Here is a 17,331-nt window from a genome sequence, read left to right as displayed (position 1 = left end):
TGTTTTAGCTCTTTTCCATAATAGTAATAATTTTCCTTTCATTTCAAATGTAATATCATTTTAATGAGGATACATTTTAGGAAGAGTTGTTTTATTATAAAATTAACTCTTCTATGAGTTTCAGTAAACATGGCATATTTGTTAAATTAAAACCACAAACAGAATTTCAACAACGTGTAATTTCCCGTTTCATCCGAATAAAGATACAGATCATTTTGAGGATTATGTCACCCCTAATCGCAGTATGATTCACTTTGAGGCTGTTTACACCTGATATTAAGATGTGTTTGACTGATTGGATCACAAGTAAATGAGAGAGACACATTCCTGTTCTCATCTTTTTGTCCCCTTTCACTTCGAGGCTATGGTGTGTGGGCGAGTCATTAAAACAAGAGCGGGAGAAATAACTTTTGTTTAAATTGACACTCACTATTATTTCAGGGTTTGCTGCTTGTTCTCACTCTTAGAACAGGTGTGTTAAAAACAATTGTTACTTTTAACACAACTTATGTTTAAAATTACATATAATGTGTTAAAATGACACACAATGTTTTAAATAGCATAACACAAAAAATGTGTAAAAATGAAAACATCCTTTTTTAGAGTGTTGTTAGTAAACATGCTGCACAATGTTTTGTATGTAGGGGATTTCTTTGAAATTTCAGAGCAATTAATGAAAAAAATTCGCTTTCACATGCTCTCAAAATAAAACAAATATGAAAGAGTCTGGGAGCAGCTGCTTTAGTTTTATCAATGATAGTCTAAAGAACACAATAAACAGTGTAGGTTCATGCAGGACTGATGTAAAAAAAAATTGACCACATGAAAGCAATCTGGTTGAATGCATTTCAAAACACATCTTAATACCAGGTGTAAACAAACTCCAGTCTGTCAGTAAGAATCTAGGTAGGTCTTGATCATGTTGAAAGAGTAACTAAACCCTAAACCAACTTTTTTTTGTTAACGATGTGTAAGAATTGGGCTTTATTAGTGCTGTTCATTGATTTTAGTCAGTTTTTTGACATTTGGATATAAAGTGTTTCAATTCTACAATATGGTGTAAAAACGTCTGAGTGCTGCCCTCTTCAGGTTGAAATGTGGCTACTGCAGTTGAATTTTCCTATTGGATGTTGGGTCCAAAACATATCTTGTGACATAAGCAGGTTCAAGCTCACCACGCCCTTGTTACAATCTCACCAAACACTTGGTACAAGCTTAGTTCGTACCCTCTATCTACGTTGGGATCTGCCCACTTTTCTTGCATTTTTCAAATATTGCCAGTGGGTGGAGTCAGGCTCTGACCAGGGGTTAAGTTACGCTTTAAGTTTACCTTTAAATTTAGATTTAGTAATTTAGTAATTTTTTTCATACTATAGCAACATTTTTTCCAAAATCTCAGATTAATTGGATTAAATCAACTATACTACCACTCACTGAAGATGCATGAGATCATAGTGCTCACAATATCTATCTCCCACTCCATATTGGTAACATCATATATCTGGGCATCAATATTTCCGCAAAATATCTCTAAAAAATTAAAAGGAACAAAACTACAGGGTGGTCTAGAAGCCCCAAACTTTCATCTTTATTTCCTAGCAAGTCAATTACAACACTTGGTCAAATGGTCAAAATCAATTATTGTAACTCATGGATTGATTTGGAACAAATCCAATGTAACAACACCTCCACTGCTGATCTTGCTTTTCTACCAGCCTCAATTAAGAAAATGCAGGATTTTAAAAATATTAAAATTATAACAACACTAACAGCTTGGTGGAAAGCGAACAAGATTAATAATTCGTCACTTTAACCATGTAGACAACAATGTCTCCATCATTTATTTCAAAATAATCAATTCATGTAATTTAATATACTGGTCCAGAAGTATGGACTTGGTCCAGAACAGTATTTTAAGTATCAACAAATAAAATCTATGATCAAATAAAAGATTAATATAACAAATAACCCACTACATCCCCCTCAGTTGATGGAAGAGATAATGACAATGACTAACTCCAAAAAATGAATCTAAACTTCACAAACTTCAAATACTAATACAGTAACAGCTACCAATAGAAAAATGAGAAAACCTCACGATTACCTCTAGTATCAGTACAGAAATATGTAGTAAAAAAAATTCTATGACTAACAATACAAACCTGCAATTTATACAGTATAAGATAATCCACAGGACTCACACCACTAGAAGGAAAAAGTTTGAGATGGTGGGCGAATCTCTCTGCTGTCATTCAAACGCGAGCGGGAGTAATTATGAGTTTATAGACACGAACTAACATTATGTCGGAGTTTGCTGCTTGTGTTTAAGTAAGCATGCTGCACAGACTTTTGTACGTGTTTATGTTACAGCTTACGAAAGGCTTAAAATAGCGCTGTTTACTGTGTGTTCAGAAGTCAGAAAAGATGTAAAACTTGTGTTTAGTACCTCAGATTAAAAAATGGGCGGAGAGAAGGCGGCCGCGTGTGGCTGTTCGAACACATTCAACCACATGTGCGTTTATACTACAAACGCAATCCGATCTAAAGGGGTTTCGACTACCTCTGAATGTGGTTGAAAGTGGTCGAAAGTGGACGCATTCAAAACTCCACTTGTGATCTGATCGACGAAAATGCATGTTAATGCCAAGTGTAAACAGCCTCTGATATTTACACACAATGTACACTCGGTAGAATTGATGATAATTTACATGCTACATGGATATGCCAACCTGTTTATACATTCTGGATATCAGTAATCAAAAATGTCTCCATTATTATAGACTGTAAGATCTCCATCGCTTTGTTTACTGGGTAACGCCATAGAATTCCGATTAAATACAAAAATCCACTCCTCATTTACTATTGGAAAAAAAAATATTCTGTTGAACTGGAAATGAAAAAAGACATACATATCAATCACTGGATGAATATTTTTATAGAATATATCAGACTAGAAAAAATAACATACAGAAATAAGAAAAATATATCTCTATTTACTGACATTTTTGACATACCTAAACATACGTTAGAAACTGACAGACTTGCACGTCCCCATTCGCACAAAAAGCACTTTATAAAGAGAGGGGGGATTAAAGGGACAGAATATATATATATATATATATATATATATATATATATATATATATATATATATATATATATATATATATATATATATTAGAGATGCACCGATACCACTTTTTTGGAATACGAGTACGAGTACTTGCATTTCAGTACTTGCCGATACCGATACCGAGTACTTAATAAAAAAACATGATTTAAATTTACAGGTAACAGCTTTAGTCATATAATTTAACAAAAAAACAAAGGACTAGTTTTCCAGTTTGTTGTAAACTCTGCCTCTTTGGACAACACAAGAGGCATTAACCCCTTACACGCCGCTCAAACATAGACATTTCTCAGACCGTGGTATCGATTCCAGGTATCAGGGGACTTTTAACGAGTACAAGTACTTTAGAAAATGTGGTATCGAAGCCGATACCAGTATCGGTATCGGTGCATCCCTAATATATATATATATATATATATATATATATATATATATATATATATATATATATATATATATATATAATATGACTATATGACTACACGGTTGGGGCTTTGTATGAAGGAACACTTAGTATGGGTGGATCAATCACATAGAACCAGATTTACTTCTAAATGGCTGAAATGAAAAGTTTTGAAGGGAACCGGCAATAAATCAACCCTCCTAGCTGAGGGTGATAAAATGACGGTCAAGTGGGCATACTCTCACTGGTGAATCACAGATTCACAGTAATATTATGCTCAAAAGGAGCTATCTCTGCTGTTCTGATCTATTGCCATTGTATAACACTCTGTACCATATCATTGCTACACACCCAGATCACCTCAACTATACTATATACGTTTTCTACTCTATCCTTTTTAAATGATTCTTCCTTTTTTGTCCCATCTCTCTCCATCCCTATCATATTTCATATAATTATTCATTTATATACATTGCTTCTGTGGTGGACACAAGGTATGTGTTAGAGATGCGTGGATGGGCTATTATTTAATCCGCAACCGCATCACAAAACTCATCATCCGTCCGCCATCCATCTGCAACGTTTTTGACCAATTTTCAAAACCGCACCCGCACAGCATCCGCTGATTGGGCGATGCAAGGCGCTGCTGATGACAGCCGCAAGACTAGAAAGCTCTCAGCATATCAGCAGTGAAACCGTCTCCGATTGGTGCACATGGACAAAAATAAATAAATAGCCTAAATTTAACGCACTGTACTGTACAATATTTTCATTTGTAGCCTAATAGAAAACGCATTTTGGCACATAATTTCCACATGCTGCTATTTAGCCTGCTACTAAATGCCAATTTCACTTTATTTTTTAGCAAATAGATAGAAAGCTCCAATAAAATAATAATTTACATTATATGCTAATAATGTTCACATTTGTAGTTGTCCATAACAACCCCAAAAACTTACCTTGGTGCAATCCTTTACCAGAAACAATATCGAACGGGCGAATATCAAAAGAGCACAGGTTCACACATGCATCCGTCAGCTTTGATTTTACATCCTGTGGGATCTCAACGGACAAAACGTTTCAAGGTTTTCGTGGAGCTTTGAGGTTTAGCAGCACACTTGTGATGCACCATGTTAGACGTACCAGTCTTGTGACTGTCATGAACATAAACTGCTTTGCGGGTTTGCAAATTACATAGCCTGCACTGGTGTCATCCTGATTTACCACTTTGTAAAACTTATTCCAGGCAACACTTTTCTGACCTTCTATTTCCTTTGTTTTTAATTCTCTTTTTGAGTTTGTCACGTACCTCCTTCGCCGATGTTGCCATCTCTGATAATAACAAGCAGTCGATCTGCATAGACCGACGAGCATGTTAACAGCTTGATGAAAATTTGACTATATGAAAGTGTGCTTGATTTTTTTGGATGAAGGTATAGTCAGATAACAATATTTAATGTATACATATATTTTTAATTCGATTGGTTCAACCGCCCGCCACCCGGCCGAATTTAATTAAAAATTATTTTCGTCACGTCATCCGCCCGATCCGGAGTTTATCCACGGAGTCCGCGGCTATAACTGCCAACCGCGCATCTCTAGTACTCTGTGTGTATATGTATATATACATCTTTACCCATATGCATGTATGTTTTTTCCCCTTTCCTCATCTCTCTAAATTATTTCCTATGTTATTCTACAAATAGGTAGCTCAACGTAGGTGCATTAGAAAACAAATATAAAAAATACCCACCTACTTAACACTATGTCAAACAAACACACACTCCACACAATTCCATAGTTTCTCACTTTTTGTTTTATATGTCTTGTATTGATGGTATTGTCTTATTATTGTCCAGTGATGTTTTGTCTTATGTATTTCTTTAATAATAAAAAACAATACGAAGAAAAATAGAAGCAATTAGAGCAACACAAGAACAGCAATACATAAGTGGACTAGAACTAGTGTCATCAAATCTAACAAGTATACACAGCCAAGTGTATTTTTTAAGACAGCGAATGGAGAGATAAGGATAAAAAAGAAGAGATATTAGTAGTGAGGTGTTGGTGGAAGCAGATTCTTGAAGACAGCTACAAAATCAGCAGTCACAAGAAGGTATATAGTTGTGATTTTTTTTCCCTTTTTGGGGTGGCATCATAAGCTGTCGTGTGGCAGCCCTATGTGGCAGAGCACAGGGATCTGGGGCGCGTACCCCTTTTTAATCTATAAATCGCAAATGAACTTGAACTTATGCGCAGCCGAGCAGTTTTAGATCTCCGTCTTTAAACCATGGCCAATTAATGTTATAGATATAAAAAAGAGCGCCTGTTAATGTTTAAACCCAATTTCGAGCAGCAAGAATGGCTTATATTTCCAAAAACCTGCAGCAATCAGACAAGCAAAAATGCGTACGTTTGCTCAGACCCTGACTTGGCACTAAGCACTTTTCCACGTCAAAGGCAGTTTTTATAAATAAGGACTTTGCCGTGGATTTTCGCATACGCACACTTTACAATCAAATCTGTGCGTACACACGCTTTATAAATGAGGCCCCTGGAAGGTACATAAGTCTGTATAAGCTGGTGAAGGTAAGGGGGCGCTGACCCAGTGGTGGTTTTAAGGCTAAGAGTAGAGCTTTGTATTTGATGCGAGCTGCTATAGGAAGCCAGTGTAACCTGACAAAGGGAGGAGTGATGTGCGCCCTTTTCGGCTCATTGAAGACTACTCTCGACGCACCATTTTGGATCATCTGTAGGGGCTTGTTTGTGCAGGGTGGGAGTCCGGCCAGTAGCGCATTGCAATAGTCCAGTCTGGACAGGACCAAAGCCTGGACTAGGACCTGTGTAGCATGCTCAGATAGTAAAGATCTAATTTTCCTAATGTTGTAAAGGATTAATTTCAAAGAGCGGGCGGTGCTGGCACCATGATTTGTTAAACTGAGATGATCATCAATGACCACTTCCAGGTTTTTGGCTGTCCTGGAAGGCATAATGGTTGTAGAACCTTGTTGTATGAAAGATTGTGATGAATCTTAGGGTCAGACGATATGCAAAGCAGTTCTGTCTTAGCAAGGTTCAACTGGATATTATAATCCTTCATCCGGAGTGAGATAGATCCAGAGGCTGCCCTTGCCAGCCTTAGGGCTTCAATGACTGAGAGCAGCGCAGTTTCGTTTGGAGTAGCCGCTATTGAATGTGATGAAGGAGGAAAGCTGGTTTAAAAACCACATGTTCAAGAGTCTTGGCAATGAAGGGAAGGAGAGATACGGGTCTGTAGTTCTCTAGCATTAAGTGTGGGTTTCTCTTAAGTTGTGTATTTGGTTTTTCAAAAAAAAAAAAAACACAATGCGATATTAAAGTAATTTGACAGTACAACCTTAGTGGAAACTTCTCTACTGTGAATGGCCCTAAATGTAGGTTAAACAATGCATGTCATGAAATTGCTTTAAAATAAAGTCAGAACTGATGTAAGGATGCAGCTTCTGACACTCTTAGGTAATTTTTTGACTGGTAAATAATTTGTAATCTTATTTCTCATATGGGTTTGAAAACAACACACTGTATGAAGGTGGCAGACAGACAGAACTCTCATTGAGTGATTTAATCAATTAAAACATCTTTTTGAATGCACTTCACACACTGCATGATCTAGCTGACAACAGTTTGCTTACAAAACAATGTATAGTGCAGTGATTTTTGTTATTTGTTTACAAAACATGTATAATTTCCTATGTCTAATTGTTGTATAGGCTAGTTTACACTGGCCCAACAAATGTGAGATTGTGAAATGTTATTTTATAATTTTGAGTTTTAAATGGATGAAGAAATTATGAAGAAAACGCTTGCATAGATGGGAACTACCTTTCTAAACACATCCCATGGTTATTATTCTATTAATTTATTTTAAAAATGAATCATAAAGAATGTGTATAAAGGGCAGTTGTGTTGTTTTCACAGTACTTTCACAAGCTGTTTCTCCATCTCTGCTGTCTGATGGCTTTTTCACTTGTTTCATGGTTCCTATTTCTGTCATTCACTTCTGCCTCTCATTGGCTATTGTGTGTATAATCATCCGAATTTAAAATGCTAAACATCAAACATGAGCCTAATATGTCTGTAAGCAGATCAGAAGGTATAAAATTTGATTTTTAAAAGATAAACTGACCTGAACACTAAATTCTTAGGACTCAGGTCCTAGTCTCTTAGTTTTCTTTCAGATTGTTAAAAGGGGAAAATGGGGGATAAATTGGCCTTGTGTCATCTGAGTCTGGCTTAATGTAATTTTACCCACACACAGAACTTTGTTTAATTGAAGTGTATTTTCATTGCAACAGTTCATGATTGGCAAAAGGAATCGCCACTGCAGCACAGATGTCTGTTTAAAAATAATTTAATAAAGGTGAACAAACTATGGCTAACGTACAGTTGCATCTTCATCAGAGTCCTGGGTGAAAAATGGGCAACAAAGCCAATAATAAAAATCATTAACAGGTGCATAAAAAGTACATGACTTTACAAACACAGACTAAATGTTTTTAGAAAACTTTATGAAAACACAGAGCAATGAAGTTTAGAGATATATCCAACAAAATCAATATCTGATGGATCATGCAGGTGTTTGTTGATGTCTCTCAGGCATCCTAAACCAAACAATGTTTATTGAGGTAGAATAAACCAGCTTTAAATGTTTATTTTCATAATTGTAAAATAACACAGTTTGTCATCCAATTTGCAGCAGATTGTTCTAGTTTAGTTACAGGCAGATGAGGAATGCATCGTGAATGTTTAATGTGTGATATTTAACCGGCCAGTAGGCTACTGTACCTTTTCCCAATGTCAGGCATCTCTGTTTGGTGTTTATAACAGTTCTTCCCAAAGAAGGTGTATCAATGTTTTACACAGTCCTGCATCAATCAATTGTTCTGACTGTTTCGATTGTTGGTTCAAAGAGGCCTTTCAGATGATCAAATAGTTTTCATACAGAACAATGGCACACATGTTGCATCTCTGCAGTAAATGCTTTGAGTATCAACACTTTAACAGAAGCACATCTACTTGTGGTTATCTCTCAGGTGTTTGAGATTTTATGTTATTTATGTTCCTGCTGCTGCTTATGTTGTTATTAGGTAAATGTGTATATTAAGTGGATATTTTTCTTTGAAAATGTGTTTGTCTATTTTAATTTAAATGATTTATTATTATTATCTTGTAATTTAAAGCTGCAATCCTTAACATTTTTGCAAATTTAAGCAAGTACCTAAACAATCATTGTTCAAAACTCCTGACTTTACCATATTTTACAACAGTAAGCTTATAATAATGATTTTTGAGCTGTTTGTTTACAATTTAAACATATGCACAGTACATACCGCTATTTTATGTTTCGAACAGGGATGGCAAAAGATACGGATTGCAGCTTTAATGTATACTGGATGGAAAATTCTCTATCCTTTAAAACAAAGTGTATACCTGGAAAATGTGAATTTATCCTGTCTGTATTGAATGCAATGCAAAAAAAATACATTTGTAAATAAAAGACAAGTATTTCAAACCCAACTGTGTGTAAAACCCTGGATTGTGGTTCTTGGCACTTTTGCCCTAAACAGACTATGGAATCTGTACTCATTGATTTTTTTTTTACCAGATTGTATCAAGTGGAGACTTACCAGATCTAAAAATCTATCAAAATTCTGTAGAGATCAAGCAGAAAAAGTAGTTTTATTTATATTGCCTTTCCATAGCTCAGTGTCACTTTACATACACCAACATTAACAACTTCTACATTGGAAATGCATATCATGCAACAAAATAATAAAATTATTATAGAGTTTGTCCATAATGCAAGTTGAAGAGATACAGTATGGACAACACAGTCCAGAACAGACATCAATTCATTGTACAGTGTTTTCATAGAAATTAAAACCACCAAAGAAAAAATACAAACGAATAACTAGCACATGAATGAGGAGCTAACTAACCTCAGAGAAAAAAAACAGAATGAAGTTTGTGGGAGAGTAAAATAAGATAGCAGCCATTTTTTTGACAGACATTTAAAATGGAAGATACTTAAAGGATGCTATATTATGAAACTCAATCCTAAATTTATTTATACTCTCATGATAAACTACAACCAATAATTTACCTCTATAAAGACAAGGAATTGGGGCTATTAAAGTTAAAAATACATGTTAATACACAAAATGTATATTACATTGCTTAAATACTTTTCATCTCTGATTTTAGGTGCTTAAGAGTTAAATAAATAATACATAAAACTTTTTTTATGCAGCCACTGAAAGTACTTAAACCCCAATAACTGCAGCTATGTTTTTATATTGATATAAACGGTGTATAGCTGATAAGCATGAGAAATGTTTCAGTATTAAACAAGTGCATATGCTCATCTCAGGTTGTTGACTCTTTAGTGAGATGAGCAGGTGAGTGACACCTGAGCTGTGTTAATATTCGACACAGTGACGTCACTCAGTGTGTATGAATAGCGTTAAGAGAAGCAGAGCTGTCCACTCACACAGGTACTGAACATTGACACAACAACCACCGTCTCTGCCACGCTTACTTTACTGTATGAAAGCCATGAAAGCAGCATTTCTTATTGGTGAGTAGAATCTGTTTAATGCTTCATTGATTGTGAGTCTAAACCTGAACGTGCTTTTCTGTCTGTATTGTGTGTAGATTTAAACAAGAAATTTCAATTTCTCAGTTTCAGTTAACATGTCATAAACTTTATCTGTCTCATCAGACAGATTTTGCATCTTTGCAATGCATATGAAAAAAGTTTGTTTTCTTTTTACAATGGCTTAAGAAAGGGATAGGCAATGTGCTCGTTTTTATTATGTTAATAGATATTATTTCCATCATGCTGAACAGTTATTATTTTATATTATAAATCTCATTTTGTTTAGTTTTCCCCGCAGTGTGTCATTTGCTGTATCAGGTAGTTTGCATTAACACATCAAGATCTACTGTATGCATTTCACACATGGATGCCTGTGTTTCCCATCACTTCTGTAAAAATGAACAAGGCTTCTTCAGACAAATCTGTGATTTTAAAGGTAGGATCCTGTTTGTATTAAAGAAATGAATAAGTTAAAGTTCTGATTCATAATTGGAAGTTGTCATAAAAATGTACCATCTGAATGTTTAAAAAGTTTAAAATATTTAACCTGTTGATGACATTTTTATTCATATTATGACAAACACATGCCCCAAATGAAATGCCGCCTTAAAAAAAATTAAGTCTTATTATTATTTTTAATATTATTAGTTTACTTTTTGTTCGACCACATTAAACAAAGAATAAAATGTGTGCCAACCCACCCCAGTCTTCGCCGTATTGTCCCATAACCGTACTGGCAATTATTGGATTTACGAGCAATAGCCCTGGGCAAACTCTAAGACTTATGGCCGCATGTGCACCAGGTGAGAAAATTGGTATAGCTTTAGGGGACACAACATTGTTTATTGGATACTTTAATAAAACAAAGCAAGATAATGGTTTATAGGAACATTAGGAAGAAAATACATTACCGTATCAAACTATTTTTAAGGTAATTTGCTACCTTGATCGTTTTGGGAAAAATGCAGCATTTTTTAATCAAAGAGCACCTGAGACCTGGATCACTTTAAGAATTATACACGCTACAGACACTGATACTGTATTAGCACATACAGTGGCCATCACAACTGTATTAGAATTATAATATAACAAATAAATAAACTGATTTGGTTGAATGGCCAGTGCTGATGTCCCGTCCACAGCACCTGTTGGGTACTGTAGATCAATGTTGTCTGTGACACTGAAAGGACTTCCAGTAAAGTCTGTTCTGCTGATTTTTCTCTCCGTGCTAAGATGGAAGTTGCCAGTTGACTGATCCAAAGATCTGTAACGGCACTCTTCAGATGATACTGACCCGCTCAGCTGCTTTGGGAGACTGTCTGTGTTATACTTCAGATCCATGCAGCACACTACAACAGCTGTATTCTCAATGCCAGCAACATTTGGGTATATTGCATGCTTTAAGTATTACTGACCAAAAATATGTAATTGCACTTTACAGAGGCCTGCTTAAATAGTGTACGATATGAACTTATGATGTTACTTTAGTAACTGCCTGCCAATTGGCATCCTTATTATTATCAGACAAACACTTGCTCTTTTCTGATTTAAGTCTATGTAGCTCTGTAGTGTGGAGAGTTTTACAGATAATATGCATAAATACTGGAACATACTGTTACCTTAGTACTTAAAGACAAATCCTAGAATATAAACCAAAAGGTGTGTTTGCCATCATTTATTATAATATCTTTAAATCTGAGTTATACATTTGTTTAAAATATCATCAGAAGAAAGAACAAGTTGAGAACAACATGAGGATAGGTAAATAAAGACAGAATTGGCATTTTTGGGTGAACTATAACTTTAACAGTGATGCAGGGTATCCAGATATTATTTTTTAAATATGCGTAGACTGTAAAAATAAACTATGCACAGTTCCTCGTTATTAAATTAATCATCATTATTAAGGTCCCCTACATCGAAGTGTAAAAATTGGATTTGCAGTAATGCACTTTAATGTATGAAATGGTTTAAAAGCACAAATCTGCAGGTTATTTTGGTATTGTTTAAACACTTATCAATAATTCTTATGGATTCTTTTGTTCAACATATTTGAACTACCACATCACATTTAGTTTCATCCAATGGCCTCAATAACATCCAAATCTGAGCATGAATACACTTTCAGATTTATCAGTTGGCAATGTCTAACATATGGGTTTAAATAAAATGATAACATAACCTTAATTTTCTTTGTAAACTTATCCTTTAATGTTTTCCATTTCAAGAAAAGAAAGAACTTGAGGCAAAATGGCAAGCCAGTGCCCAAACCGGACATGGTAAGTCGTTTGATGTACAGTATCATGTGTTGTGTTTTACAGACAATGACATGAAACCCGTCCTTATCTTTCTCACCACAAAGGCAAATCATGTCTCGAGGAGACAATGGCATGTCTTGAGGATGAGATCTGTAATAGGAATATGGTGCCATTTGTCCAGGCATGCAGTCCTCACAAGTGCAGACCCCGTCGATGCAGGCAGGCTATGGGTCAGTTCTACTCAGCTCTTCCTCACAATATAGCGGAGAAGCTGGTGTTCTGTGACTGTGATAGAGAAGATCAAGAATGTCAACAGATGAAGACCTCTCTGCACTCCAGCTCCTGTGAGACTGACCATGTCCAAACACCCTGGACCTGCCTGGAGATGCTGGATTGCTGCTCTGAAGATCAGCGGTGCAGGTTAGACCTAGACCTCCATGGAAAAGCATGCACACCGTATATGTTTCTAGGACAACAATCAAGTTAAATAAATATAATCAGTTTGGACAAAACGCAACGTTCACACTCTTTTCACACAACGGTGATCCATGCTTGCCGTTTCCACTCGTCTTTAGAAAACTTCAGAAGTCAGTTTAGCCACTATATGATAAACAACCACGGACCAGAAGTTAACTACTTATCAAAACATGACATGCACATGATCAGCTGATCAGGTCAGACTTATCTAATAGACAACTGCTAATAAAACTATTTACCATTTACAGGAAAACATTTACCAGGTACCTGTCCGAATGTTTCGGCGCAGAGGAGCTTCCATACGATGGCCGTTCCACCAGCGATTGGCTACAGCAATTAGATCCTGACTTTTTTCTGGGCGAAGAGCACCAATGCAGGGTGGCATTTGTGGCTACAATGGGTTCAGTACTACACAATCCATGTGTTTGTGATGGAGTACCACATCATGACCTGCATAGGTGTAATGAACTGCAACAAATTTTCCAAAACAAGTCCCTTTTCAGTAAGAATTTAAGGAGGTTTTTGACTAGTTATCTTTGTTACCCATTGCTAATGTCTTATTTAGCTTTTTTATTGAACTCCTATAGAGCTTTCAAGGACCAAAGACAAACTATCAGATGAAACAAGTGTTCGATATGAACTGACTAATGATTCTAGTGTTCAACACCAGCCGACCAATGACTCAAGTGCTGGGTGGCAACTGACCAATGAATCGAGTGCTGTGCAGTTAAGTGGTGAGTAGGGTCATTTAATAAAAGTGTTTTTTTTTTATTGGCTCACTGAGCATGCATTTATATTAGACATTTCCATGTAACTGTTGCTTGTTTCATACCAGATCAGCTGCTGTACTTCTTGACATACGTCTCTGTGTTGACGGTGGTAGTATTGCTCACAGTCAGCCTTGTTTTGCACAGACTAAGGTAAGGCTTAGAGGGATAGTTCACCCAAAAATGAAAATTCTGTCATGATTTTCTCATCCTCATGTTGTTCTAGGCCTATATGAATTTCTTTTTACTGATTAACACAAAAGAAGATATTTTGATAAATGGTGGTAAGCACAAAGCTCTTTGCGTTCATCAGAAAAAAAATCATACAGGTTTATAACAACATGAGGATGAGAAAATTATGACAGAATTTTCATTTTTGGGTAAACTTTAATTAATTGAATGCATTATAATGCAGAGCATAATTTTCATATGACTTATTTGTCTGCTTTATTTTTAGGAGGTTACACCAAGCTGCTGCAAAACAACAACGTTTTGAGGCCCATCAGTCAAAATCTCTGATGTTGGTGTCTGAAAATATTTGATTGTTTTCATAATATACTTTATTTTGATGTTATACTGACATTTTGCACATTCTAGATAAAGTGTTCAAAGTAATGCAAAATATATGGTCTCTTTAATGTAGATTTGCTGTTGTCTGTGAAGCTGCAATGGTTTTATTGCAAAATGTGATTATTTCGTCCTCATTGATTGAGCCTTGTGCCCATCTTTGCTATCACACGCACACACTTTTCATCCACTCATTCTTCCGTGTGCACCAATGTTGATTGCAAAAGCACTGGATTGCAAGTAATCTTTCTATATTTATCTTTGAATAAAATGTGTTTACTGTAGCCCATTTTTGTATAAAATGTGTTAAGCTTTGTGTGAAAACACTTAATATTTTTTGTCAGATCTTGTTTCAGGTCAGATGTGTTGCATTATGTGTATAAAGTGCTAATGTGTAACATTTAGCGCAATTGATGTTGTCCTAATTAAGATGAATAAATGTCAAAAGTTTAGTAGCTAACATAAGGAAAGCCTACAGGATGAAAAGAGATGAAATATTGTTTTCTCCCTTAACCCATCTGATTTTCATCAGGATGCATCACTTTGTCTTGTCTTCATTCTTACACCCCTTACATCCCAACACCACAATCCAGATGTTTGAAAGACTAATAATGTGTTTGGTGAACCCCACTGTCAGGCCTCACATTAAATCACCATTAGAGACTTTAACACAGACATTAATGAGATGTTTCACTTAAGCTGATCTTATTTCACAGATGGTCAAACTTTTGTCACACAGGGATAACAGGGAAACATATTTTTCACAAGCTCGTAATGTGTTTCATACTGTATTTATTCTGTTTTATATATAATTTTAACTACAGTTATAATCTTATTTATGATAACACTTTTAGAGATGGGATTCATTACAACACTTCATAATTCTTTTACAACAGAAATTGTGGGAATTAGGGTTGCAATTATTAATCATAACATGAACAAGTTATAAGATGTAAGATAGGTGATGTGTTTACTATTAATCTCCATCACCCAACACTAAGGTGTCCATCTTTATCTACTCTATGAGCCCAAAACGAAATTTCCCCTGAGGGATTAGTAGAGCTTTATTGTACTGGTGAACAGGTGAGAAACACAATGAGACAGGCTGAACCAGTTAAAAATGAGAAAACATGTGCATGTGTTTGTTAATTACACATATAGTTGGGTTTCTATAACAGAGTTGGCCTGCTTTTGTTAGGTAAATTTTACAGGGAGCAGTCATATCGTGTGTTTGTTTGCTTTCTCTCTTAAACACCTTATAGTTAAATAAGCTCAATATCTATTACCCTCTCAAATAAAGAGGTAATAAAAAGGTAAACAAAGTGGTGCTTTACCATTCATAGCCAACAATTAGAGAACTTGTGGCAAGCAAAGAAGTGTAAATACAGGCTAAATTATAAGAGATGGATTTCTGAATCAGGATAAAGTCAGATGTGTTTGCAGTGGAGCTCAGAGCACCTGTATTTAAACATTTATCTCAAGATAGATGCTGTGAGTGTCAACTGATGTCAGAGATGCATCAATAATGTTTTGTTTACAAGCTTAGCAGTGCTTTGACAGCATATAAAATTTAGCTAAAAATATTATTACTGATCCAGTAAAAACATTTAATGTATAACCTTTATTGTCATACACATTCTTAATGTGTAAAATAAATGAACTAGCACATAAGTTTTGCACTTTGTTCATAAAATCTTTATTAACTTTTTAAATGAATAAAGTGCAGTCATGTACAAAATGCTGCGAGGCAGGAAAGTTAAACTGTTAAAAGTAGATTCCAAAGGAAAACAGTTATGTATAAAACAAGGTGTTGGTTAGACAGTCACTTATCTTTTAAAATAAAATAAAATAAAAATCTAAATCCAAATGCATGAATGCTTATTTTGGGGTATGCCTTAACCAGTTTAATCACCATGATTAGCTAAGTTTGTGTCGCATTAATTATCTACACAGCGGAGAAACAGTAGCTATTTTGCTTGTATCTTTCTAGTACTCAAAAAGGATGAGGTGCTGCATCCAAATTTAGATCTGTATTTCCTTAACCATACTTTGCCTACGCAGTCTCACGAAATTATATACCTGTAGTCACGTAAATTTGTAATGCTTTTTCGTGAAACTGTCACGAATTTCTGTGTTTTTTCATGACCGTATCACCAATTTCTGTTTACCTGTCATTGTCATGTATTGGTTACTCAACTGCTTTTTCCTATTTTCAAACCATTGTCGCTTCGGTTTAGGGTTAGATTTGGTGTTTGCGTTAGGATGTCACTTTAAGTATTGGTTTATACTATTTATTTATTTAATTTTTGAATATTTTTTTTATATTTTCTGATTTTTAAACCATTGTTGTCTGGCATTAGGGTTAGAGTTGGGTTTGGGTAAGGATGTCATTTTATGTAAATCTAAGTTGAGTTTTATGACAGCAGCAGGACTCTCACGACAATGCCTCTCTCACAGGCATCCCAGCTCTTGAAGGCCACCCAGCTTGGAGTCTTTGGGAGGGTCTTCATCTCTCATGGCACATAAACTGTTGTGTTTTTAGCCCTTAAACACTTCCTTCCGCAACTGAGGGGCAACCATGTGCTGGTCTGAACAGGCAGTTTACATTGCGCAGGATAAAAATGTGGTAGCAGATGTCCTGTCGAGGCAAGGGCGGAGGCCTGTGGGGAATGATGAATCCATCCCTTTGTGGTGGAGTTCATATGGCTGTGGTACAGTCAAACATTAGTCTGCTCTTCTTTCTATCTCTGAGCCTCTTCTCTGATAGCTTTGTTCCGAAGAATTTTAGTGAGGGTTTGCCAGGACTGAGTTCAGTGGCTCCACGCTGACCAATTTAAGTCTGGATCTTAGATGTTATGTCTTTCCTGGTTGGCAACCCATGAGAGCTTCACGTTCAGAAAGATGTTCTGTCTCATTCTCCTATGTCTTGATTTTATATAATTTTCTCCATTATTGGTAAATTTTAATCTTAGCTGGAATGGCATGTTCAGTTTAATATGATACCTGTCAATTTTCAAACTTAACTGACTGAATGTCTCAGAGAATATATATATATATATATATATATATATATATATATATATATATATATA

The 17,331-nt window shown here is 35.5% G+C and overlaps 1 protein-coding gene across 1 annotated transcript; it reads left to right on the top strand.

Moving 5' to 3' along the window:
* Positions 1-10,205: 10,205 nt before the first annotated feature.
* On the top strand, positions 10,206-17,266 carry gfral (GDNF family receptor alpha like). Its single transcript, XM_065248052.2, has 8 exons — positions 10,206-10,606; positions 11,404-11,556; positions 12,399-12,449; positions 12,533-12,848; positions 13,154-13,407; positions 13,493-13,639; positions 13,741-13,825; positions 14,130-17,266. Exons 1-8 carry the CDS (start codon positions 10,534-10,536, stop codon positions 14,212-14,214), a joined length of 1,164 nt encoding a protein of 387 aa, XP_065104124.1. The 5' UTR covers positions 10,206-10,533; the 3' UTR covers positions 14,215-17,266.
* The last annotated feature ends 65 nt before the right edge of the window (positions 17,267-17,331 follow it).

Source organism: Paramisgurnus dabryanus, chromosome 20, assembly GCF_030506205.2.
Source record: "Paramisgurnus dabryanus chromosome 20, PD_genome_1.1, whole genome shotgun sequence".
NCBI lineage: Eukaryota > Metazoa > Chordata > Actinopteri > Cypriniformes > Cobitidae > Paramisgurnus > Paramisgurnus dabryanus.
This window is presented reverse-complemented; position numbering and strand designations above follow the sequence as displayed.